A 26,905-nucleotide genomic window follows, 5' to 3' on the forward strand; every position below is an offset into this window, starting at 1 on the left:
TCTGATCGAAAAAGTACGAATTGTTTTGGATTCTACGCACCAAAATTAATAAGAAAAAGTGTTTTCCCGAGAAATTTTGGTGTAGTCGATTTTTGGTAAAAAAGGAAGGTTATACACTGCCTTTTTTTGAGGCCCGAAAAAAAAATTGTCTCAGATCGACCCGGAAAAAAATTTCTTATAGAATGTGGCCTGTAGAGTCCATAATTTCAAACAGTCCCAAGATTGGGCTACTAGTTCAAAAGTTACAGCCCTTTGAATTTTCTTTCGAAATTGGTTTCTAGTCTATAACTTTTGATTGAGAAGCCTGATCGAAAAAGTACGAATTGTTTTGGATATTACGCACCAAAATTAATAGGAAAAAGTGTTTTCCCGAGAAATTTTGATGCAGTCGTTTTTTGGTAAAAAAGGAAGGTTATACACTGTCTTTTTTTGAGGCCCGAAAAAAAATTGTCTCAGATCGACTCGGAAAAAAATTTTCTTATAGAATGGGGCCTGTAGAATCCATAATTTCAAACAGTTCCCAGATTGGGCTACTAGTTCAAAAGTCACAGCCCTTTGAATTTTCTTTCGAAATTGGTTTCTAGTCTATAACTTTTGATTGAGAAGTCTGATCGAAAAAGTACGAATTGTTTGGGATTCTACGCACCAAAATTAATAAGAAAAAGTGTTTTCCCGAGAAATTTTGGTGCAGTCGATTTTTGGTAAAAAGGGAAGGTTATACACTGCCTTTTTTTGAGCCCCGAAAAAAAAAATTGTCTTAGAACGACCCGGAAAAAAAATTTTCTTATAGAATGTGGCCTGTAGAATCCATAATTTCAAACAGTTCCAAGATTGGGCTACTAGTTCAAAAGTTACAGCCCTTTGAATTTTCTTGCGAAATTGGTTTCTAGTCTATAACTTTTGATTGAGAAGTCTAATCGAAAAAGTACGAATTGTTTTGGATTCTACGCACCAAAATTAATAAGAAAAAGTGTTTTCCCGAGAAATTTTGGAGTCGATTTTTGGTCGGTTCAATTCAAATACTATGCGAAGTATTCGAATACTTCTCAAAGTATTCAAATACCTTGCGAGTAGTCGAATACTTTACGAAGTATCCAAATACTTTGCGAAGTATTCGAATACTAAATATTTGTGAAAGTATTTGAGTTACAAATACAAATACTGCTTCCATAAAAGTATTTAATTACAAAGTATTTGAATACTTTAAAGGATTTGAATACTAAAAAGTATTTACAAAATCGAATACTGCCCAGCTCTGTATACCCTATATTCAAGATAAGGATGTCTATCATTGGGATCTCGGAAACCATAAAAGATACGATGATGGTCAAAAAAGTTGGGCAATTAAACAATTATCATGCTGGTATGTATGTACCCGAAAATTCCGATTACTTTCGAAGATATGTCAGAAAAACCAACATTCTCCGATTTTGTTTTTATTTTCTTCTTATGTTATTTGAGCATACGTAGAAAACTAAAAAAAACCTTTCTCATTGCCACTTTCGGAACTCTACAAGACAGCCTTGAGAGATTTTTAATACAACGTTTCGTTTCAGAGAAATCATCAACTTCATTTTTTATGACCCGTAAAAAAGATACTGTATTGAGTAGCATTTTTATTACGAATACGACAATGTACAGCATACCTACCAAAAAATAATTAAAAGTTGGAAACTACACACTGATGACTTTATATAACAATGTTTAGATACTTTACCTTTTTTTCGATCTTGCGTGTAGGTATAGGTATCTAAATTACTTGTTATGAAGTCAGGTAGAATCTTAGGTAGGTACTTGTGCCCGTGCATAGAGCCCTAGCTAAGTCAAAATGCTGACAACCTTACAACGCCCTCTTGACAAAGTGAGGTACCACTGGACAATGTGGCATGACATATACCAGAGTCCATAGAGACAGTTGTGGGAGTGTCTATACTGATTCCGTTTACTGTGTTCATACCATGGTATGTTCAAAGTTTTTTTGAGGTGTTGCACTTTGCACCGCATTAATTGATTAATCAGCGCATTATCCTACGGTTAACGGTATATAATCATTGTTTTTAACAAAGATATAATCAAAGTTTGTGTCTACAGCGTAATCTATTACGCAGCAAACAATAGTTACAATTTTTATATATCTTTTTCAAGCAGAACTGCTCAGTACGTGTAAAAATCACATTCTTTAGGAATATTCACACGTGTACCATTTTAGATATGGGCAACATTCATAGTCAAAGTCTCATACCATTTCCCTACACCCAATCCCAAGAATATTTAAGTATGGAACAAGAAGCTGAAATACGCGCTAGTATTACAGGATTACATGTGGCAGCAAGTGTTGGCGATCTGTCTTTAGCAAGGAGCTCGTTAGCAGAAGGTTTATCTGTCAACTGCGAGATCAAATACTATCGGTATACACCACTGTATTTTGCAATTAAAAACAATCGCTTAGAGATGGTCAATTTTCTTATTGCTCGTGGAGCTGACCTAAAACATAAAGTTCAAAAAGGCTTCATGCCTCTAAGTTATGCTTGTCAAGAGGGCCACCTGGATATTGTCAATACTTTAATTGCACATGGAGCCGATCTCAACACGAAATCAGATGATCTTTACACACCTTTACATCTCGCAGCAGGGGGTGGTCATCTAGACACAATAAATGTGCTAGTAAAAAATGGATCAGACGTTAACGCTGCGAGTAGAGCTCGAACAAGACCTTTACATCATGCAGTACAAAGTGGTAATCTTGAGGTAATCAAGACTCTTATTTCTCATGGATCTGATATTAATGCGGGTTGCACCATCTTATCTTTGATTATAACTAGATATTCAGATCATACAGTTGACTTCAACGTTACAGCTTTACATTTAGGAGCAAAACTTGGTAGATCCGATATTGTTAAGGTACTGCTGAAAGCAGGAGCAAATTGTGATGCAATAACACAACATAAAATTACATCTTTGCATTTTGCCTGTCGAGGTGGCTTTGTCGAGGTAGTAAAGGCTTTACTCGAAGCGAAATGTAACGTTAATGCCAAGGATTTTGAAAATGTTACACCTTTGCACATGGCAACTGAACGGAATTATCTTGAAGTCACTAAGTGTCTACTGCTTGCAAATGGAATAGACGTTAATCCTAAAGACCACAATAATGTTGCACCTTTACACACTGTGTGTCTGGTGGGTCATTTACAGGTAGTTGAGCTACTGGTAAAAAATAATGCAGACATTCATGTCAGAATAACTGAAGGCGGAACACCTCTTCACATCGCAGTAGCAGAGGGTCATTTAGGAATAGTAAGCTGTTTGTTGGAAAGTGGAGCAAATGCTAATACTTTAGATGAGGAAAATTGGACACCTTTGCATTTGGCAGCTGAAACAGGTAATGATTCAGTTGTTACGATGTTATTAAAATATGGTGCCAACCCCAGTTTAGTTGAAAATATTAGAAAATACACACCCCTCCATCTTGCAGCTATCTATAACCATCCTCAGGTAGTTAAAACTCTAATTAGGAATGGAGCAGTGGTTAACGCAACAATGCGTGGCAATTATACACCTTTACACTTAGGTGCACAACATGGTAATTTGGAAATGGTTAAATTTCTTCTTATGAGTGGAGCATATTTTGATGCAGAGGCTCAAACAGCTCCACATGTTTTGCCATCACAGCTTGCTAAGAAAAGTCGTAATTCAAGATTAATTAAATTATTTAGATTGACTGAAAAGTTATTCACTGCTACAATGGAGAACAATCACTTAGAAGTTGAAAATAGTCTTAAACAAGGAGCATTAGTTAATATTAGAAGTGTTCATTTCCAAACCCCATTAATCTACGCATCATGGAAAGGCTACACCACCATTGTTAACCTATTGCTAACGAATGGTGCCAACGTAAACTTCAGCAACAAGGACAAGGTCTGTCCTCTCCACTTTGCTGCGAAGTTTAATAATCTGGAAATTGTGTTCTCTCTACTAAAACACGGTGCAATGTTTGACGCCGTCAGTGGTGAAGACGGTAGCACACCACAAGACTGTGCTCAAACCGCCAACAATATCGAAATTGTCAATCTCTTACAGCGGATTGGTCAATTATTTGACAAAGCGAAAGATGGTAACTGCGCAATCATTAAAGAATTAGAAATGGTTAGAGAAGAAAACCTGGATGCATTTTTAGCTGTGACTAATGCTCACAACAGCCAAGGACAGACACTGACACAGGTTGCATTTGGTAACGACCATGAAGATCTTGCGAAGATGATACAGGAGAATGATGGTCGAGAATTGGAAACGGAGCTCGATAATGCCACAGCTCATATGGGTTCCTATCGTCTCTCACGTTCTTCATCGAGCCCAATCTAATTTAAGAGTATTTTATTTGTTTTAAATTTTTGTATTTTTTAAGAGTATTTTATTTGTTTTAAATTTTTGTATTTTTCCATTGTTCTTTATTACATCCATTTTTGCATGAAATTTTACATCTTTTTCCAATTGATCCCATATGGGGTTTTTTGTATTTGGATTGGTGTGCTGCGCTTGCACTCGAAAGTTTACATTTTGCTCAAACCTGCCCAAAAGAGAAAGTTTGTAGTACAATTTTACACTTTGATGCGTTGCTTTGATTAATTTCTACAGGAAAAATTATTAGGCCGTTCATTAAATGTTTAAACTTGCAGTTGAAGTAGACACTTGAAACTTGCTTCACAGGTATAATCGAGCATTGCGAATTGAAATAAAATAATTTCAAGATGGCGCCGCTTCTGTAACTGCATATACTTCTTAGACCGGGAGATGGTGAAACTTTTTGTGCTGTGATTTGCTACAAGAATGGCGACCATTCAAAGGTTTAATTCCTCAAAACGAAAATGGTGCTCTGGGAGTGGGCCGTTATTGCGTGACGATTTTTTAAACATGTTGGAAAATTTAATGATTTTGGACAATTTGCTACACAAAATTCTTTGAATTTTCTGGTAGTCGGTGACAAAACAAATGACGGAAACGAAATGCCATACTTTTCCGGTGGGCCTTATAGCACAGATCTAGATCTGTGCTTATAGCCCGCCATATTCATTGGAACTTGTCGATTGTTTGTTTTTTTTTGGGTGATTTGCTACAAGCTCATTTTTGTATGAGCATCAAGTCCTCAATCAGTAAATCACGAAAATCAACCTGCCATACCGCAGCGACGGGCCCGCATAACCGCCATACCGGCACAAAGATGTCAATTTTGTTAATAATTTTGAGCGATTTGCTACACCCTATAAATTTTTCCACCAGTTATTTTTATAGTCAGAAATAGAAATTTCGATACACCATACCTGTGGCATGGGCCAATTATGTATAATATTTTTTCAAAAATGTAAGAATTTTCGGAAAATTTGGACAATTTGCTACAGTATGGCACCAATTTTTCGTGACAGTTTGAGGGGTAATAAAAGTAAATATCAAGTTTCAAACATGAATCCGAGGCCAATCTTGTTTTGTCACGAGATGTTATATCGCTTAATATTCTCCGCCCCACTCGAACCTCTTAGTCAAGTTGTAGAGGTCCCGGTTTGGGTCGTTGTGTTCTGAATTGCATTCAATGGATCGCAACTTCCGTCAAGTTTATACTACCCGCCATAAGTATCTGAACACCCAGTGTACTTTGATCAATTTTGATAAAATTTTCATTTAGAATGACGAACCGATGAAAATTTACACATTATGCAAATTAAAGTAACACGAATAATAATTATTATATTAATAAACGTTTAAACAAATATAGCAAACGAGCTCCTGGGTATGGCTATAGCTGATGTGCAAAACCAAATTTTGCACCTGTTGTTACAATGAAAATAAAATCGATTTGAGTAGTGACGAGGGTAATGGGAAGGAAACAGAAGATACCGATGACGAGTAATTGTTAATCGCGAGTACGATATTATACCTTGTCGGGATAAGTTAATGAATTTAGAATAATTATTCTTTTGAATGGATTGTGTTACCAATTTTTAATAATAAAATCATTTTTCTGAAGTTCGCGAGAAGATCGTTTTCAAGGTACCTACCTTGCTTGTCCCAGTTATAGCACAAAGATGTTTTGGAAAACAGATTTTCGAGTATGGCGCCATCTTAAGCCTTCATGACGAGTATGGCACATATATCATGGATAAAAGTGGAGGATGATCTTTCGGAAAATCCAAATGCCATTCTGTAGCAAATCACCCAAAATTATTAACAAAAATGAAATCTTTGTGCCGGTATGGCGGGTATGCGGGCCTGTCGCTGCGGTATGGCAGGTTGATTTTCGTGAATGACTGATGGAGGACTTGATGCCCATAAAAAAATGAGCTTGTAGCAAATCACCCAAAAAAAAACGATCAATCGACACGTTCAAATGAGTATGGCGGGCTATAAGGCCCACCGGAAAAGTAAGTCATTTCGTTTCCGTCATTTGTTTTGTCACCGACTATCAGAAAATCCAAAGAATTTTGTGTAGCAAATTGTCCAAAATCATTAAATTTTCCATGTTTAAACAATCGTCACGCAATAACGGCCCCACTCCCAGAGAGTTAGCATCATTTTGGTTTTGAGGAGTACTCAATTAAACCTTTGAATGGTCGCCATACTTGTAGCAAATCACACTACAAAAAGTGTCATCATCTCCCGGTCTATCTCTTATATATGCGTAACTACCGGAAATTACGCCATCTTGGTTTTTTTTAACTTGGAAACATCTTTTTCTAAATGCGCCTTTTTATTGTGAATTTAGTCTTTTATTTCAATGGTGAATTTGACGCATTTAAGAGTTGTGTACCTATCTGTCATAGTTTTTGACATAAATCAATTTTTCTCTAATTGGAGATACAAGGATCTATTCAAAAATACATATCTCTTAAACCATTCAAGATAAGTCAGTGCTCTTTTTTTTATTAAAAAGTGCCTGAATCTTGAATCATGCTAAAGCGATTTTGTTCAGCTTCGAAGTTACAGCAAATTGAAGGAATCAGCCATTTTTCAGTTTTTCTCTCTAAGGCATATACCTACATCCAAAACACATTCAGAGATTATAGATGCTGACAGAAATATCTATAATTTTTAGTAAACAAAAAGCGAAAAAACCGGAACTAAAACCAGAACACGTCCCTCGTGATTGCTGGCAAGTACCTACCTACTCTTCTATCATTTTTCATATCATGTAAACAAAAATTCCAAAGGTGACTCGACAGCAACTCATTTTTGATCGCATAGTATCTCGGCGCCACCATCCGCAGTGCCGGCGACATCTCCCTATGACGTTCACGCCAGAATCGCCGCGCGAAATGCGCACGCTTCGAAAAATTTTGAACCTGACGAAACTCAACCGCGTCATCAACACGCTCGGTAGTGGCGCGAATTGATGAGAAGATGCGTGGGGTGCGGCCACGTCATGCGCAGTGACGACCACTCCGGTGCCAACACAGCGATACGCCTCAACCCACCTGGTCAACGCCCCCGCGGTAGACCACGGAAACGATGGTTCGACGTGGCGAGGATAGGACAGTTGGCGCCGCACCCGAAGATGCAATGAACCGAACCGAATGGAGAGGGCTATGTAGAAGAGCGCACTCTGCAATTATGCGGGACTAACGCCAGGAAGGTAGGACAAATACTCTAATGACAAAAAGAACGGAGGCCAGCTTTCCTACTAAGCCATCAATATGTCCTTTCTAATTTAAATTGTTGTTAAGTGTGGTGTTACGACTAGTTACATTCTGACTTTTGATTTTGCTCTCGATTTTGCTACTATTTAATTTTAGCTATAAACCAACTGTCAGACCTATTTCTTGTAAGAATGACATTTTATTTTCTAAAACTGTACAAGTGATAGCATTTGAGATCAAAGTTGCATCATCTGCATACATAGAACACTATTACTGGGTTTCAGGATATTAGGAAAGTCGTTTATGTATATACCAGTGGTCCCACAACAGATCCTTGTGGTACACCATGGGCCACTGGTCCAAAAGGTGATGCGTTTTCTATTACTTAGGGAAGATTTTATTAATTTTAAAGGCACATCTCTGATCCCGTATTTTTGGAGATTATTTATCAATATGTTGTGCGATGTACAAGCAAATGCCTTACTTAAATCACACATCGTGATGCCCGCCTTTCTCAAGCCCATCAACCACATATTCAACAACTTTAGTAACGGCATGTATGGTCTCCCTAAAACCATATTGGCTTGTTTCTCTAAAAATTTCTATAACCTAGCTATCTTTTACTTTGCCTACAACGGATACATTTGAAATTGGACGATAATTTCCAGGGTTACTTGTATTTCCTTTTTTATGTAAAGGCACTACCCTTGTGTGATTGACACAGTTCGGAAATATACCTTGCATTGGACAAGCATTAAAGACACACCTGGTGGCGATGTTGCCCCTAGGTGAACTTCGCCCTTTAGATCAACATCTAATAAAGACATTATTATTATTATTATGTCTTAAAGGTTTTAATATCTTCAAGCTAATTTCTTTATCAATAATACTGCTAAAATGATATACAGGGTGAGTTTTTCCCGATGTTTAGTATGGAGATCTCGGCTTTGTATCTCTTAAGGTTTACGAGATCCCCATACTAAACATTGGAAAAAACTCACCCTATATAATTATCTAAACTACTAGATTTTTTCATTTTATTTAAAGTTAAAGAAATAAACATGAAAAAAAGGATCATGAGCACCTAAGCCCATCGAAATAACGCTTCATTTAGAACTACTATCTACTATGGCCCGCAAAAACACTCACCACAAGTATTTTAGACAACTGTCCTCTTCAACATCTGAATGCGCTAGAGTAAAACCATCACCCAGAACTGCTGGGCCGATTCTTTTACTCCTCACACTTTCCACTCCACAACCTCCAATACTGCACCCACCTTGTCGTATAAAAAACCCAAAACGTAGTAGGCCCATGACCATTTAAACACTTGGGCATCACTGAAACAGTTCGTAGCTATTTAGCTAAAACGCAACACACTAAATTCCAAAAGCTACATTTAGTGTTTTTTTGTTGTGTTGTCGTCGTTGAATGTTTGTTGTTCAATTTTGTTTAGAGGTGTCATACGATACGAACTGTGGTGCAATACAACTTTCACCTATACTCATGCATTTTTCTATAGTTTTGCCAGTAAACAGTTAAAAAGAAAATTCTATGTCAGTATGTCTTCTAAAAATAAGTTTAACCTACCTTAAAAAATCTGTGTAGATATGAAGTTGATGATTCTTAAGACCATTGCTTGGTGTTGAATCCAGAAGACTGTTCTAAGAGTTTAGGCAAAAAATGCGTAAATTTGACCGGCAAAGGGATAGTGATACTTATATTTGAGTGCATACTGTAATCAATTATGCTGTTTGTGGCAATGTTGAGTGGATGTGACAAGTGCACTTTAAAATATTTTCAGAAAGGGGTGTTAATTTTTAGTGTGACATGATAGGTTGTGCAAGTAAGTGTAATATAATGCCTATGACTAGTCAGTTGACAAATGCACTCTTAAGACAGTAAGAGAAAACAAAAATAAGGTTGATGTTGTTCCTATTCCAGATGAGGGGATGAACTTATACATTCCTTGCGTCACTCAAGCTCATTTGTCCACCATATATTTGCACAGCGTTCTTTCAAGACCACCAGTCACATGGAAAAAAAAGAAATTACGAATATAAATACTTTTACTTAAAGTTGACGAACATTGTAAGGTGCCACTTACATAAAACATATTAAAACTTTACGTCGTAGAAAACTTAACCAGTCTATAGCACAACTTAATGTAATATTACATTATAACTCTAATACTAAAAATTATATAGAAAAACTAATATCGATAACGCAGCCGAATTATGCACACATTTTAGTCAAATTTTATAGAATTCACGCCCAAGTCTATTGTACCACCGCGATACGAACCACGTTTCTTTTTAGTTTTCTCATGTTTAAACATTTTTCCACGGGTGTTCTTTAAATCATAATTTGCTCTTTCTCCCCAAGAGCCTCGGGCATTTTTCTGTAATAAAACTGAGATCAATATCTTTGCTACTTAACATTACATGGTCATCCTAAGCAAAAAGATGTATTTACTTTTTTTTATTTGTTTGAATGGATTTTTGGAGGTAGTCACCCACATTTCTTTAGAAAGATTGACATCTGAGAAAAGGAAGGTTCAAACTCCAAAGCTAATGAAAATAAAAAACGACCTGTTTGCTCAAGATGGCAGAATAATGGATGATCGACGTCATACTTACAATGCACAATTATTAATCGTCAAACTTGATTTTCTTGTTCGTCGGTGACGTGTCAGCAAAACTGTTTCTCTTATTAAAATTGCCACCATCATTGTTACCACCGAATGATTTTCTGAAACCGTCTTGCCCTCCCCTAAATCCACCACCACCTCGGCCCCTAAAACCACCGCGCCCTCCCCGTCCGCCTTCGTCGTCGCGTCCTCCTCTAAAACCGCCACCTCCGCGACCCCCCCTGAAACCACCTCTAAATCCACCATCGCGCCCGCCCCGCCCTCCTTGAAAACCGCCGCCTCCTCGTCCACCTCTATAATTACCCCCTCCCCAACCGCCGCCTCTATTCCCGAACCGATTCGAGCTCATGTCAGTATCACCGTCAGACTAAATTTTAATAAGAGAAATGGCATTTTGCAAGACGATGAAACAAACCATGAAAAAAAAGAGAAAAAACATGTCAGTAAAACAGGCAGGTATGTTCGTAGAGGCATATTAAGGAAAACGTGCGAACTCACTGATTCAATTTAAACGAGAATGACGCAAACATACATGCCTATCAAACTGACCGCAATGAGATCGCACGTTACCTTGGCTTCGAATGAATTATTTTGTAGTCTTGGATCGATGCGTACCGCTTCATCATTTATACGACGGAAAGGTGTATTGGACTATTTGAAAACAAAAACAAAATCACAAACCAATAGTGATCTAGTGGGCATTTGCTAATGTTTTTTGTTCGTTAATTTACAAAATCTGTGATGGGCAAATGGTATGTTTCAATTAAATTGAAAAGGTTTTAAAAACAAGGGTCTACAGTACCTAGCATTAACAAATGCATCACAAAAAAAAGAATTGAACATTAAAAAACACAAAAAAAAGGGATACCTTTCCATTTCCTGAAAAACTATTGTTCTTGTTAAAGTTGTTGAATTTCGGTTTCTTTGCAAATGAATTTTCGTTTGCATCAGCCTCTGCTTCGCGTTTCTTCGGTACCGGTTTACTTGCAGGACCCTCTTCTTCTTCATCATCGGAACTATCGGACGATGAGTCTGCATTTGCGGCAGCCTGCACATTTTATTGAATATTAAACCGTGTTTAAACAATTCATTTTAAATCTGAACACATTTTAGACAGTTACATTCGATATGTACGTATACAAACCTTTTTTGCAGCAACTGCAGGAGCTTTTACAGCCGGCGCTTCTTCTTCAGAACTACTCTCCTCCGACGAACTCTCCTTTTTAGCTGCTTTAACAAACTGCACCGGTTTCGGCGGCACTTTGGCGGGTGGCTTTTCATCCTCGCTTGACTCCTCCTCCGAACTACTCTCCTCCTTCTTCTTAGATACTGCGGGCGGTTGCGTTACAGGTTTCTTGGGTTGCACGACAGTTTTTGTCGGTTCAGAATCGGACTCCTCTGAACTACTTTCTTCTGCCGGTTTACTATTTACAGGTCGTTTAGCAACGGGCGGCTTTCCGTTTACTTTTACATTTGTTTCCTCCTCTGAAGAGGATTCTTCCTCGGAACTGCTTTCAGCAGTCTTCTGAGGGGTGACTTTTGCTACGGGCTTTACAGCCTGTGGTTTCTTGGCCGGTTCGTCTTCCTCAGATGAGGACTCCTCTGAACTGCTCTCTTTGGGAACCGGGACTGGTTTAAGTGGTTGTTGCGGCTTAACGGCAGTTTTGGCTGGACTAGGAGCCTCCTCCTCGGATGATTCTTCCTCGGAGCTACTCATTTCCTCTTTTTTTTGGTGTGTTGTAGGTGCTTTTGCCGGCTGTGGTTTAGAAGGTTGTGCAATTTTTTTAGGAGGCTCATCTTCTTCTGAAGACGACTCGTCAGAACTACTCTCATCTTTTTTTGCAACTGGTTTCGCTACTGCCTGATTTTGTTTCGCAACTGCTTGTTTGTTCGCAACTTGTGTAGGTTTCTTAACCTGAGGTGCATTGTCTTCTTCTTCCGAAGATTCCTCTGAGCTACTACTTGCTGGTTTCTTTGCTACTGGAGGTTTAGCTGTCGCTGCCGGTTTTGGTGGAACCTTGACGGTCTCCTCCTCTTCCGAGCTGGACTCTTCTGAACTACTATCTTTTTTAGCAACTGTGGGCTTACCAACTTTACCATTGACTAATGCAGTTTTAGGATCTTCTTCTTCGCTGCTATCATCCGACTCAGATGAATTTAGTTTTAAAGTCGATTTAATTTGATTTAATTCTGCACTTTTACTAGTTTTTACAAAGTGGTTGACGATATAATTCAACGGGGAGCCTTTCACTGACTGTAACAAAGCACAAATTCAAATTTTAGGGAAGTAATAATCGTGGTGTGTGGCAACCACGTGCTTTTTGCAAGTGCACAATCCTTAAACAAACATGACCAATAAAGTGTTATAACTGAAATGTTAATTCCATTTACATTCTTACCGTTGCTGTTTTCTTTTTAAAATTATTTGCTATGTTTTTATCTACTTTTAATAAGAAATCATACACTATAGCTGAAGCTAGCACCTCTGTGTTGTTCGCCATGTTTACAAGAAAGAAGATTTTTATGGCGCAAAAGCAAAAACTTATAAAACAGTTGACTACATTATCGTTTAATATACAAGGTGTATCAAATTATGTGTGTATTAGTTGATTGAAGCCTCTTCCCCTAACACGGATGTAAATAGAGTAAAGGCTGGTTTATAATTGGCCTAACCGTAATCTGTAACTTTAATCTACAATCTTTAATCCGTAAAACTGGCATGCTCGGTTCATAATCAACCTAAAAATTGCGAACGATTCTGGGGGATTTCATTCTCACTATTGGCTCTCCAAAAAATAACCATGTCAAAGTGAAGTTTTTGGTTTTTGTATACAATTGTTGAAATTCTACCTATTTATTCATTAAGTTGTTAAATAAAATCGTCGAACATGGATGTATTGGAGGAAGATAATAAGATATAGCAGTAGCCTCTTTCATGTTTATCATGTTGGGATCGGAAAGTTAAAGTTGGGTTATGATAATTTAGTTTTGAAACGAAGTTAGCGTTGCTTTGCGACAGCACACACGTGATCAGGAAGCGTTCCTATTGGCTGTCTGTATTCTTTATTCCCTAATTTATAAAATATCACCATATTTTACGGTTATGGAATAAGTTAAGAGATTATTCCCTAGCATTGGGAACAGATACATTGATTTGTCATGTTTGAATTTTTACAGTTACGGTTATAGAATACGGTTAGGCCAATTATAAACCAGCCTTAACTGGATGTCTGAATTCCTTGTCTTATGGCCGTTTGCACCGACAAATTTAAGTGGAGCTTAGCTTAAAATCCATGGCATGTCTCAATAATCGTTGCCATGGATTTTAAGCTACGCTTAAGCTAAGCTCCACTTAAATTTGTCGGTGCAAACGGCCATAGTCCTTGAAGCTCACAACATTTCTGTGTGCAAGTATGCGTATAGAGAAAATTCTTTGTAGAGTAGTCCATTGGCCTAATGTGGCTTGGGTGTATAGGAAGCAAAAAAGTTTGTGTTGACATTCTCTACCCCCGTCAGTATGACGTCATCCAAAATGGCCACAATTATTCCAGTCTGATTAGTAGTATATAATCAAATATTCCAGTACCGTTCCGTTTGTGGACGTTTGTTATCGAAAAATGTTTCAAACAAAAAAGCGTTATTAGGTAAAATTTATAATAAACATGGCCGGAAGTGATCCTTAAAATAACCGGAAGTAACCGTTATGCAGTGCTCCCAGAGATATAGTCAGAGTCAGCCATGACAGTTGCCAGATAGCATTCCTAGACTTATTTCTCCATAGGAAACAGGCTCGAGTTTCCAGACCTGTGTATACGACCGTGGTTCCACCGTTCCTTCATAACGCTTTTCATTCAATATTTTCAGTTTATTGTTGTGTTTTGTATGAAATCTCTACAGGAAAATAATAGATGCAATGTTGTCTCTCTCTAAATTATTTATATAAACTTCAATTTACATATAATTTGGGAAAACAAGATAGTAGGTATCAATTATTTATAGATAGTACCTATCTACCCCCAAATGGATCCATAAATCCATTTTTGCAAGTACATATACTTTAATTACATCCAAGTATACCTAGTTAGTTATATGAAGTTAGCTCTAAAACGGTCACGACATGATGAAATGCCCGACCATGTATATAGCATCTCTACCACATGTGGTTTACAAACTTAACCTCTATTCGCGTCACGATTTACATACCCTCATTTTGTGTTTTCCGTCCTCGTGTGTTCGTTGATTGATAATGACTTCTAACATGGGCACGGTGGATGTTATCATTTCCTCCGTAGTTTTAAATTACTTACAAAAAGTAGATGGAAAATTGGCGAAGGAGTTTAGAAAAAAAACAAATGCGGTAAGTTCGAAATGCTTTCCAAACTAAACATCAATTCACGTGCGGATTCCCTTTTAAAATTCCAGCTCACACTTTCAAAGGGTTCACCGGAAATTCAAGTTATATTTAACCACTTCGTTAAGACTAATCCCCTTTCTAAGAAACTCAAACTGAACGCAGTTGATGACGATAGTGATGAGAACGTACAGAAAGCACAGCAGAATAGTTTCACATCAAACCTCTCAAAAGCTAATGCTAAACGTCAGTCGAATAACATCAGTGATGACAAAGCACATGCTGTTGTCAGTTCACCTATCATTCCGGATAAAAAAGCAAACACAAGTTCACAGTCAATAACCGAGCCTGATGATGATGAAAGCGAAGAGGAAGATGACGATTCTGATGATGAAGATGCCGATGTTAATACACAAGATAACGGTCAAGGTCAAGAACAAAATGATGATGCTGATGAGTTAGACTCAGATTTGGGAGAGGAAAGTGACGATTCAGATGATGAGAGTGACGAGGCAGATGCCAAAGATGATAGTTTAAATGCGAAAGCAGACACATTAAATGCAGAAGGGGACAATTCAGACGAAGAGGAAGAAGATTCTGATGACAAACCAGACGAACAACCGGCTAAACACATGGTAATTCATTAATAAATTGTACCACCTGCATTTCTACTCGGTAATTTTTTTCCAGATGAATTCGGGACCTAAACATGAAGCCGACTTCGATTTTAAAAGGGGGAGGGGAGGATTTAGAGGCAGAGGAGGTTTCAATAGAGGTGGCGGGCGTGGACGGGGCGAGGGAGGAGGTGGGGGTTTCAGGGGGAATTTTAGAGGCGGCAACAGGGGAGGTTTTCGTGGTAGGTTTAACGACAATCGTGGCGGACGTGGGCGAGGTGGTGGACGTGGGCAGGGCCGTGGAGGATTTAGGGGGCACGATGGTTTCCGTGGCAGAGGAAATTTTAACAATAGGAATAGCCGTGAGTTTCCAAGTCCACATCCACAAGCTAAAAAAATGAAGCTCGATGATTAGTTATAAGTTTTAATATAAGCATATTTTATGTGTCATTTAGTGTTACGTTTAAACAGTACTTTTCTGTTTATGATTGAATTAAAGTGAACAAACTTTTTGTATTTTATTTGTTTCAAATTAACTTAAGAATAGTGTAATTACATTATTAATAGGATAACAGCATAAACTGTATTAATGAATAGAACTGACACTTTCCATAGTGTAAAGAATACACTATGTTATACTTCAATCTTGTTTTATAAAAAGCTTAAGGCCGCTTGACATGGAGCAATACTACGCGCAAGAACTTGCAGAAAGAAATTGCAAGGTCAAATCCTTGCATGCAATAAGCATTGCATGGTATTTGACATGGTCCAATTCTATTTCAATTGCCACATGTCTGCCAACAGAAGAAACATATGGATTTGTCAACAAAGTTGTTAACCTCAAATGAAAATTAAATTCTGATTGCTTGAAGAAACATGAAAATTACAAGAATAAATAAGATTAGTAAAAACAAGTAATGAGTGCGTCTCTCAGCATCACAGTTGCCGCCGCTGTATTTTACTAGGTTGGTGCCACAAAAACAACTTGATTTATCCCTAGAATTGCACGATTCATGCAAGAAACATAGCACCGGTCCTATAAAAATTGCATGCAAGTCTCTTGCAGCAATTGATCAGCTGGCTTTGAACTGCGCATGCCTTTCGCAATTTTTCTTGCAACTTGCATGCAATTGCAATTTTTATTGCTCCATGTCAAGCGGGCTTTAAAGGTGCTTTATAGTCCACTCAACAAAGGAATCATAGACGAAATAATTTGTAGAAATGTGAATTTTGGTATAGGTGAAGGTATTGTAAACAACATACTAAAAGTACTGAGGATTGCGGCAGATCCATTTGTGAATCTCCATTGCCATGATAGCCGGAAATAGGTGCTGTTCTCCACTTTAAAAAACAGGCTCTCTTTTCATGTGGCTTGTGTCTTTCTTTTAGACTTATTAATGCAACATTATGGGTAGAATTGATTATAATTAATTTTCCCCCCTTAAATAATTTTTTAAATATTGATGCCAGCAAAATAGTGTGTATAGACCCCTTCTCGTGGAGAATTTTATGTAGATTACTTAAGTATAACAACATTTTTTGGTATGGGCCACTGTTTAGTTATTTACGAAAAAGTGCCATTTATTCCAAGTGTCTATGTATCAAATTTCATTCAAATACTTTTATAAATAAAAAAGTTTGCAATTCGGTTTATAAATGGTCGAGATGCGAAAAGGGCAGTGTGAATTTTGAATCGATTCGACTCAACTTTTGGCATTGCATATTATATGGCTAATAGTCCATTGAAATGTTACATTTTTTTGGGCTTAGCGTGCGTTTGTCAGAGGACGCAATTTTATTTTTTAGATATCAAGGGGGGGTTAGTCTAAAGTTAAATCCAAGTTTGTGGGGTTGCAGCCCTTGTCCCGCGGCCGCCATCTTGAAAAAAGGGGTGCAAATGGTTTTTATGGTTTATCTGGCAAACTATTGGTCTCACAAAAAATTTATTCAGACATTTTTGAACTTTTAGTCGTAGAACCAAAAATAACAAAATTATAAACGAAAATTGATGAACATTTTGTAAATAATTTTCAACTGGTCGTTATAACTTTTTCTGGTCATTTTACAAAAAAACGACATCAGAGCATTTTAATAGAGGGGTTTTCAAGGAATAATCTTCATTACAAACTTTCAATTTTACTCATTCATTAAGATTTTATAGCGCTCCAGTATTAAACTGTAAGTACATAAATATTAATGATTTAACGTAACTTCCTAATGTTCTAAAATCTAAATGACATGACATTATTACTTCCTTGGTTTTTTTGCAGATCATGATTTTGTTGATTTTCAATATCAAATAGTTGAGGGAAAACCAGAGAAGAAAATGGCGTCATTGTCGGCGGTTCATCTTCAAAATCATTTTCTTCAATTAATTTTGATATGTGCATTATGGTGCTGCAAATTATCCACAATGACGTGTTCGTGCATAAACTTGACGGAGAATACAATTGTTCGGCTATACGTCTTTTTGACGGTTTCAAAAAATATATATTTGATCTCTTTGCTCCAAAAGCTGTGAGCAACACAAGTATGTGGATATCTTCAGCTACAATAGTAACTCAAACGATTGGAATGCGGCAAAAGCAGAATGAATAATGAGAGTGTCTGCATCGGATTGTGCTTGGTCGACAGTGAAACCCACCTCTGAGAATGAAGTTTTGAGAAGTACAATGAAATTAGCCTTGTTCTTCTACCAAGAAATTTCTGATTAGGAATACTAGAAAATTGTATTAGTTTCGCAGCGCTGTAAAATTTTAATTAATGTATAAAATTGAAAAAGTTTGTTATAAAAATTATTCCATGAAAACCCCTCTATAAAAATGATCTGAAGTCATTTTTTTGTAAAATGACCAGAAAAAAAGTTATAAGGACCAATTCAAAATTGTTTACAAAATGTTCATCAATTTTCGTTTATAGCTTTGTTATTTTTGGTTCTATGACTAAAAGTTACCGAACCAAAGATGTAGAAAATTCTATTTTTATTCAAAAATGTCTGAATAAATTTTTTGTGGGACCAATAGTTTGTCAGATAAACCATAAAAACCATTTGCACCCCTTTTTTCAAGATGGCGGCCGCGGGACAAGGGCTGCAACCCCACAAACTCGGATTTAACTTTAGACTAGCCCCCCTTTTGATATCTGAAAAATAAAATTGCCTCCTCTGATAAACGCAACCCTAAATGTAACTTTTCAATGGACTGTAAAGCTATGCCCATATTGAATTTCATGCAATTCAGTTCATAACCGAGTTCATAACTAACGGAGATCTAAAAGCGATCGGACATTTCTAAACAAAATTATCGTTCACACGGACAGATAGAGGGACAGACAGACAGAGGAACAGACCAACAAACAGACGACAGACAGCAATACAAAATTATAAACGATCTCTCGGATCGTTAATAAACGGCAAAAGTGTAAAATTATGGAACATGTAAAAAACGGTTTTTTTATACAATAACTTTTTTAGCATTAAACGCAGAAAAAATTCCTTTTTTGGTGCAAGCCTCGATACCATAACGAACCAAATAGCGAAAAAAGTAGAACAAAGAACTAGTAGCGTCTCAACGAACGAACGGACGGACAAAGTGGCCACAATAGCGCATTTTTTTTATTTTTGTGAAAATGCGCTAAAAACGGGATGCCTATATGGGCTACTCCGAGTTGCTTACATATCTACAATTTCGCAATGGTTTTAAACTTTTCTGTACATCTATTAGGTTTAGGTACGAGTACCTATAGGTACCTTTGAATATTATATTCAAAGCCTATACCTACTAAACATTTGGGTGTTATATTAAGTCGCATGTCTTAGTAATGTCATTCTAAATCACTCTAAAGAAGTATTGATTTTTTAGTAGATATTCTTTTCGTGAATCACAGTTGGAAAACATAAATTGTAATCGAAATTTAGGGAATTATAATCGGATATAGGTATTCCAAAAGGCAGCAAGGATTCAGTTCTTTTTGTAAGGATAGAATAAATTTGTTTCTCTGCCAGCAATATTACTGATGGGATGAAAAATCTTGTACCTAAATGTAGACCTATCATATTCAAATATAAAGGTATAAATTAAGTATTGGTGATTTTTTTATTGTTTTATTGAAAATGTGGCATGCATAAATATAGGTACGGTAGTACCTGCCTACAGTAAAATGCGATAGGAAGTGGTTACTTTTCTACCTTGTTACACCTGTTTGTAGTACTTGATTCTCCTTCCAAGTAAACAGTAATTTCTGTCAAGTTCAAGAACAAGGCTGAGTTTAGTACTGTGACATACTTGAGCGGCTTCCTCTGTAAAGAATACTCGCAAATTTCTCTTAAGAACTGTTAGTTGTTGAAACACCATTTGTCCATTATATGAAGACATTAAATCACTAATTGTCTAATAATTAGAACGATATAATAATACGGTGCTTAGTAGTTGGTGATAATGTTAAACTGAAGATACATTTCAAGTGACATTCATCATCCTAATAACATTTTTCAAAATACTATGGATAAAAATATATGTTCATGTTTGATAGCTGTAAGTATATACCTACCCTTCTGCATTGATTTTTTAAACGTTTATAATTTTTATGCACAATTGCAAGCGCATTTTTAACCAAAATGAATATGTAAATTTAAAGCAGGAGCCCACATCGAGCTCTGAAGTACAGTTATTATGTGAGGTCAATGCTCAGAATACCTCACTAAAGAAATAAGTCACTATAGGTAATGTACTGCGAGTTATATTAATAATTGCCGTTTAATTTACTAAATTAAATGATTGCGATGCCGTTATACAGTGAATTTTCATTTTACTAAAGAATAAGGTGGTTGAGCTTGAAAGTGTAAAATATTTCACTTTTTAAACTGCAGAATTATACAATTGCGAGTAAAAAACTTGCATTCTTCTAAACTCAGGTCATTCCCATCAGATTAAGAGATGTCAGGTAAAAAGATGTCAATGACAATCTGTCTAAGAACGCGACATTATACACCATTTACGAAGACCAATTTTCCGGATTTTAAGGAAAATTTTCACTAAATTGGATTTAAATAGCGTCCCCCCTCTGTAGGCACTTACATGGTACCTATATAAATATATAGGTACTACTGCCTATCTATAATACAACAATGATGCAGCAAATTCCACAACAGACATTGTGCGCTATTAACATGCCGAAATTATATGGTTTTAGGTGCTGTAGTAATTATTAAAAAAATTCTTTAGATTAAGAATAGATCAAAGTCATCAACCTAACATTTTTTCCTTATGGGAACTGGACGGTGTACCAGAGGATACGCTTTTGCACTTCAGGTACCTATAGAGTTATTATGAAAGTTAGGGGTTGTAGACCCTGGCCAAATATAAACGAACTTGTTCCCAAAGACGCGGTTTAATTAATATTCGCCAAAAGTTCCTAAGGATTTGCCACTTCCGCTACTAAAGTGAAACTCTTGACCAATGTACCGTATGATCTAAGCGGGAACTGGTTCAAATATTTCATTGCATCTATAATGTTGTGTTATTTATTTTGCACCAACATTGACATTCTCATAGTTTTCAAGCTTTAAAATACTTACAGAATACTAATTTTTCGTCTTTTAACCATTGATAATACCAGTACAATTTGAGAATAACAAAATTGATCTATGCAAGCCAATCGCCCGTTTATTTTTTAAAACATGGGATTTTATTTATTTCACAAATATCACTTCTGAAAGAGTAATCAGGTAATGTTCACAAGGAACTATGACCATTGAATTTATAACTAAACTTAATTCTTCTTCAAAGCGTTCCCATAATTTTTAGTGGTCTCTGTGAATAAGTATACCTAATTACTTATTCAATGGTACCGGTAAGGAAAGTTCAAGATGGTCTTCTCTCTTCACCCAATCATTCTTGATTTTTTTAATTTTTATGTAGTTCAGTAAATTAGTTATGATTACGCAATGTTTAGGAAGACTATCGTTTTTCTTTTTTGAAAAAGAAGTGTTCTTATTTGTTTCTACCGGAAGTAGGTAGGTACCTAACATTGGTTGTATAAGACAATTTGAAGTAGGTACCTACCATTTACTGATCGTCATGAACCGTGTGTTCAATTTCTCTTGTAAAAAATTACATTGTATATCTATATTCTTTGAAATTTCCTCAAACGCCCCTCCTGTGTTTAATAAACATGGCGCTGCCATCGCACATTTTTTTATGATATTTTTAACGTTAGATAAATGGGTTTCGAAACTACACGCTACTAACGTAAGCCAATAGAACTGGCATTTCGTTTCAGCGAGTAAAGTCATATACAACCGTGGGTTCTGGGGGTATAGAAAACCCAACAGCATACGTATATTTAATTCGTCTCAGTATACAAATGATTTTATAATGATTGTAAAAAATAGATCATAGAATTCTCCTTTACTGGGTGGTATTGCATACATACCCCCAGACTCTCCGCTTCTATCCGTTTTGTTCTCTCGCAAAACTTTAACCCCGATTACCCTCGTGATGTATAGGGTGAGCACTATAAGGGACTGTTATCCCGTTTATAGTAAAAACATACAACCAGAGGGCCGGATGGACCTCCAGCATCACATCATATTTCATTCGTCTGAGCAAAGATAATAATGATTTTCGAAAGTGGATCATAGAATTCTCCTTTACTTGGTGGTATCATTGAATAAGTAACTCCTCTAGGCCCCTCGCTTCCATACATTTTGTTCTCTCGCAAAACTAACCGCTGATTACCCTTGTGATGTACCTATAGGGTGAGCGCTAAAAGGGCTTGTTACACCCGTTTTTGGTAAAACCACACAACTTATTTGTAACTGTTGTAGCAGTAAATCATGAAATGTTCATAGAAAAGTTGAAAAAATCTTTTGTAATGATGTATTTCACATAAATTCATGTAGAAGTGACTCTTTAGGAATGGCGTGTGGATAATTTTCTTTCTTATGAAATTAAGACAACGATATTTGATGGCCATGTGGCACACTTTCAAGGTATAAACATTTCAGGAGACTAGGACAATTCCCCTAAATGTTTAATTCTTATAAAATGCACTAAAAATTGCAGGAATTTGTGGATATTAGCAATGAATGTCCAACTCTGGATATTCAATGATATTAGATGTCGAAGGGGACCAAATGTAAACCCATTTGCTTATATTTCGTCCCTTTAGATTTGGTACCCACCTTCCAAAATAGTTTTGGTGGCACATGGACGTTATTTTAAAGTTTATTCAATTCACTAATCGGACCTTACATTACTTTTGATTTCCATATCGCTTTAATTCAATAAGAACATGTGATATTCCAGTTGTTTGAATTTCATTTACGCGACAGATTTGCTAACTTGGTTTATTCCAATTAACCCCATGGAAACAAATAATTCTAATGTGCGAGTTCGTCTGTCTGTCTGTTCGTGCGCACGAACACTTTGTTTAGAAAGGTCGCTTCGAAAATCGGTACACACGTTCTTAAGGATATAAGAAAGGGTGTTATTTCAGGTACGTAGACTAACTGGCTAACAATTTACAGCCCAAACACGAACACGAGGATCGTTCGGTATTAAGTGTTTCATTGGGATTGGTTGGAATAATCCATAACCCCATAAGTTAACCAAAAGACTGAATGTAAAAAGTCCTACCATTTATACTCTTTAATTGGGACGCAACTGCCACTAAATATTGTTCACATACAGAAGTCTTTGTTGTACCTACCCTCATTAAAATCGTATGTATTGATGATTCTGATTCGAGCCCATGTAATTACTGGTTGTAATATTATTTTCTAGTTCTATGCTAAGACATAATATTATTTTAAATGAAATATCGTGTAAATACCAAAATCTATGGATCTTTTGCTAGATAGCAATTATTCAAGTAGATAGATACTCTTACACAAATTAGCCTTTTTTTGACAAAATGTAAGCATTTTCTGAAACATAGCACCTGATTTTTAAATGAATTTGTTCCATATTTTGACCGCCACATTGTATAATTCCGTAACGCTATGTCCTTTAAAGGACGGTTGCCTTTGTATCAGATGCGGTATACCTGATTGATGAGTTGTTTCTGATATTGATTCAAATTTAGAGAATCTTAGATTCAATTTAAGACCTTTTTGTTGACCAACGGAGTTCAGAAATACGGCATTTCAAAGTTGATCGAGTTCGCGTTTATTATGGTTTTAATGCGAATGCTTTACTGCTTTTTTTGTTAGTGTTAAAATAGTCAAAATTCGAAGAAAAGATGACATTTCGTTTTCGGCTCGCATTTCGGTTATGTTTCCATTATTTTTGGTACTGTATATATACTGTAGGTACTGTATATGGTTTACGGGACTAATTTGTTCAATTATTAAAATGTCTCAAAATACCCTTCGCTTTTTAAAAACATAAAACCCATACAATTTGTTTAGATTGCTAACTAAACATTGTTACTGTAACATAGTTCAAATTTTGTGTAAATAAGTGTCAATTTTTATTACTCTACTAAAATGGCAAAGTAGACCGAATGACCCTTATTGGCTATGCGGACATCGATGAATCCTATAACTTTTTTAAAAGCTTACCATTGTTTATAAATACTTTTAAACAATGGTAATACAATGGTCATTTATTTATATAAATACAATGGTAATACTTCACTTGTTTAAATTTTGATCAAAAGATAATGATACAAATTACATATTTTGATCGATGGGTAATTGTAATGTTACGTATTCTTTAGAATCCAGGTGAAATTAAATTCTGAATGTATTTCAGTAGGTAGGTACCTGCAAATCGCTAGTCCTTTGCATTATAGTCACGATTTTCACCTTAATTAGGTCGTTTGTCATATACAATAGTTTTTAAACGCGTTCTTAATAACAAACAAGTTAATATTATTGTTATAGTGCTGAATCACAGTACAGCTTTTGATCTGGTATAGTTTGCAAAATTACTCATTAAAGTAAAACTGGTACACATATTTTTCTAATAAAAGTAGGTGTAGGTCGCTCCAATTAATTTGAAATTTTTTTACTTTGTATGATTTTACATCGTTTCGAATTCCTGAACTTCAATAATGATGCATGCAAATTTGTTTCCAGGTAATTGTCTGTTATGCTACTTATACATACGCAACGCATGCAACGAAATGCGAAGGGGCTTCCGGCTTAAAATACCTCTGGGGTGACGCGCTGTCTGATTCACACGATTGCATAGGTCCAAATAATTTACCCTATCCATCGTAAGTGAACCGCGAAATCTATGCCATATCTGAATAACGCTTTTATTTTTCTAGATCGGCAATTAACAGATCGTTTCGAAGTACAAATTTGTGGTCGGGAAGCTCGAGGACCGGTAGATCACAGAAGACAATTGACCCCTTTATAACTAGAAAGGCACTTTTGTCGGCCTACGAGCTCAATTCCGGCGTAGGAGAGCCGTCGACCATTTCTCGGACAGGTGAGATTTTTCACATTTCGAGTTGGTGGTAAAGTAGTGCACTTAAATTAGATAATTCCAGTAAGGTAAAGGTCAAATTACGGTAAAATGTAGGTTATCTAACTGCATTATATAATGTAAAATTAACAATGAAAGAATCTTGCTTGTTTCTTTCAATTACAGTTATTAAGAGCTGCTAATTTATGTGAAAAAATGAACAGTGTTAATTAATCTCACAGTTAATTTAGTCTAATGTTCCTATTGTCTTACAGCGAGAGCTGCTGGGACTACACAAACGTCTTGTTTTTCTACGCCATCCCGTCTATGTAAGACGCGATATAATACAACTGCTCCACTGTATGGAGTTTCTCTCACTTCAGGACAACCGGTTACCATTGTGCAGAAGTTTCCAGATCTTTTGCAACAGGTGGTGTTTGAGGTAAGAAAACCATGAAATTTAATGGCTTGTAATTACCTACACTAATTGCCCATTCTGCGGCTCTTCATGCAGCGGACTTGTTAGGTATACTGCGAATGTAAACTGTGTCATAAGAAGACCTGCAAGTATCTCATTCTCAACTCCATCGCTCAATACCATGATAGGAATTAATGTTGTGGTGGCATAATTTTGGTGTGGTCTCAGATCCATATAGCTTTCCATACAAACTCTCCAATTTGCAACGATACCTACGTTTTTTGCGAGGTTTTTTGTATCCTCTTTAGCAATATTCAACGCTTACACTGAATAATTTGTAAATTAATCTTTCCCATATCTTAATAAGCTTATTATTAACCCTCTTTCTGATGTCTTCTTGATGCAGTTTGTTTTGCATCCCCACATCTCTGTTACTCCTTCTTTTTCCAAAAATGCTCTGCCATTTTTCAACCAACTTGTCCCCTTTTTGACTGGATAATTGCAGATTCAACCGTGTTCAAAAGGGACAATTTCAATAAACTGAGATATTTTTTAGGTATGCGAAAGTTCGGAATGTGACGTGGTGAGAGGTGAATGTACCCAAACCTATGTACCATATCTATTTTTGGTCATTCCACTGGGACCAGTCACACTAACGGGCCAGGATTATGTATTAGTGGAAAGCGGTTGTGTATGTAGACCAAAGTACGCTTCTCACACAAATCAAGAAGCCAACGCGATGACTTCGATACCTAGACTGTAAACAATTATTTCTGTACTATAGTTTATCTTGAAGTTGGAATAATGTGTCATGGTCTAAAAGTGCTAATATTGTTTTAATTGTCTGTTGTAATGTATATAATTTTAAGTTTAGTGATTGATATTTCTATGTATTTAGGTATTTATTAATAAATATTGGATAATTTTGTAAGAGAAACGAAAATGTACAGAATTGGTAAGTACAAATGCTAAACTCAACTTTCTGATCCACGCATACACTACGATTCAGATATCATTTTTTGAAAACATTTTTTCAATAATCATACGCATGAGTAAATCCCAAAAAATTAGGAAATTTTCAAACTTTTTTCAGTGTAGTCAGGAACTTGGTAGTTGGTGTAGGACGTCCGTGCTCTTGACTGCATCTCCAACAGGCAACACTACTATAACCTACCTTTCAGTTTTGTAACTTATGTATTCATTGTTGCAAAAGCTATTCCTATTTTAAAAGTGAGGCTGGGAAACGTGTGGGAACCCAATCAATATAATCTGCTCTAGGTAAAAACTTAATTCTCATCAGTGCTTTGCCTACCATAAGTTCTTAGGACTTACAACACTGAAGCCGGCAATGCCATACGTTTATAAACAAGTTGTAAATCAGCAAAGTTTAAAATTATCTATCTCGCGAGTAATCTAACTCAAAATAGACTAAAACCTGCACATCTACACTATGGCAAATAGCTTTTAGTGGTGGCCAAATTGTATTTTGGGAATGGTTAATAGGGAGAGAGTTTTTTTCTGGTTAAAATAGCATACCCCACACTAAAGTTTTTTACTTTGTTTTAACTAAAAGAAGACCTCAATGCAAAATATAATGCACCGCTCTTTCGAAAGTAATATTCATTTATGGGTTTGTACCTATTTGGTATCATAGATACAAAGTATGTTTTCTTTAATAAAACAGAGAGAGAGATTACTATAGAAAAATGATTACTTTTGAGTCCGAGCTGGATAAATAATTGTGAAAAGCATATAATTATAAACACTGTGTATATGTATAAGATATGAAACATGGAAATATTAATATATAGGTACATCTATAGATAAATAATAA

The 26,905-nt window shown here is 36.3% G+C and overlaps 4 protein-coding genes across 8 annotated transcripts; 3 read left to right on the forward strand and 1 right to left on the reverse strand.

Annotated features, from left to right (window-relative positions):
• The first annotated feature begins 2,061 nt into the window (after positions 1 to 2,061).
• LOC116172810 (ankyrin-1-like) lies at positions 2,062 to 4,470 on the forward strand. 2 transcript variants are annotated; one of them, XM_031490095.1, is made up of 3 exons: positions 2,062 to 2,157; positions 2,210 to 4,075; positions 4,114 to 4,260. In XM_031490095.1, the coding sequence occupies exons 2-3, from the start codon at positions 2,212 to 2,214 to the stop codon at positions 4,128 to 4,130; spliced, it is 1,881 nt and encodes a 626-aa protein (XP_031345955.1). In that variant the 5' UTR covers positions 2,062 to 2,157; positions 2,210 to 2,211; the 3' UTR covers positions 4,131 to 4,260. The 2 variants fall into 2 exon arrangements, with proteins under 2 accessions (XP_031345955.1, XP_031345954.1); XM_031490094.1 differs by having other exon boundaries at positions 2,210 to 4,470.
• Positions 4,471 to 9,679: 5,209 nt separating this feature from the next.
• LOC116171293 (nucleolar and coiled-body phosphoprotein 1-like) lies at positions 9,680 to 12,814 on the reverse strand. 3 transcript variants are annotated; one of them, XM_031488050.1, is made up of 5 exons: positions 12,672 to 12,814; positions 11,417 to 12,526; positions 11,141 to 11,320; positions 10,843 to 10,923; positions 9,680 to 10,023 (listed from the first exon to the last, which is right to left on the reverse strand). In XM_031488050.1, the coding sequence occupies exons 1-5, from the start codon at positions 12,771 to 12,773 to the stop codon at positions 9,871 to 9,873; spliced, it is 1,626 nt and encodes a 541-aa protein (XP_031343910.1). In that variant the 5' UTR covers positions 12,774 to 12,814; the 3' UTR covers positions 9,680 to 9,870. The 3 variants fall into 3 exon arrangements, with proteins under 3 accessions (XP_031343910.1, XP_031343908.1, XP_031343909.1); XM_031488048.1 differs by lacking the exon at positions 9,680 to 10,023 and adding an exon at positions 10,262 to 10,639 and having other exon boundaries at positions 10,888 to 10,923; XM_031488049.1 differs by lacking the exons at positions 9,680 to 10,023; positions 10,843 to 10,923 and adding an exon at positions 10,262 to 10,639.
• Positions 12,815 to 14,434: 1,620 nt separating this feature from the next.
• LOC116172396 (nucleolin-like) lies at positions 14,435 to 15,753 on the forward strand. Of its 2 annotated transcripts, XM_031489608.1 has the most exons (4): positions 14,435 to 14,629; positions 14,695 to 15,130; positions 15,161 to 15,258; positions 15,314 to 15,753. In XM_031489608.1, the coding sequence occupies exons 1-4, from the start codon at positions 14,519 to 14,521 to the stop codon at positions 15,650 to 15,652; spliced, it is 984 nt and encodes a 327-aa protein (XP_031345468.1). In that variant the 5' UTR covers positions 14,435 to 14,518; the 3' UTR covers positions 15,653 to 15,753. The 2 variants fall into 2 exon arrangements, with proteins under 2 accessions (XP_031345468.1, XP_031345467.1); XM_031489607.1 differs by having other exon boundaries at positions 14,436 to 14,629; positions 14,695 to 15,258.
• Positions 15,754 to 19,481: 3,728 nt separating this feature from the next.
• On the forward strand, positions 19,482 to 26,002 carry LOC116171564. Its single transcript, XM_031488478.1, has 5 exons — positions 19,482 to 19,769; positions 24,320 to 24,459; positions 24,514 to 24,677; positions 24,929 to 25,095; positions 25,628 to 26,002. The coding sequence occupies exons 1-5, from the start codon at positions 19,737 to 19,739 to the stop codon at positions 25,832 to 25,834; spliced, it is 711 nt and encodes a 236-aa protein (XP_031344338.1). The 5' UTR covers positions 19,482 to 19,736; the 3' UTR covers positions 25,835 to 26,002.
• The last annotated feature ends 903 nt before the right edge of the window (positions 26,003 to 26,905 follow it).

Source organism: Photinus pyralis, unplaced genomic scaffold (assembly GCF_008802855.1).
Source record: "Photinus pyralis isolate 1611_PpyrPB1 unplaced genomic scaffold, Ppyr1.3 Ppyr1.4_LG5, whole genome shotgun sequence".
Lineage (NCBI taxonomy): Eukaryota > Metazoa > Arthropoda > Insecta > Coleoptera > Lampyridae > Photinus > Photinus pyralis.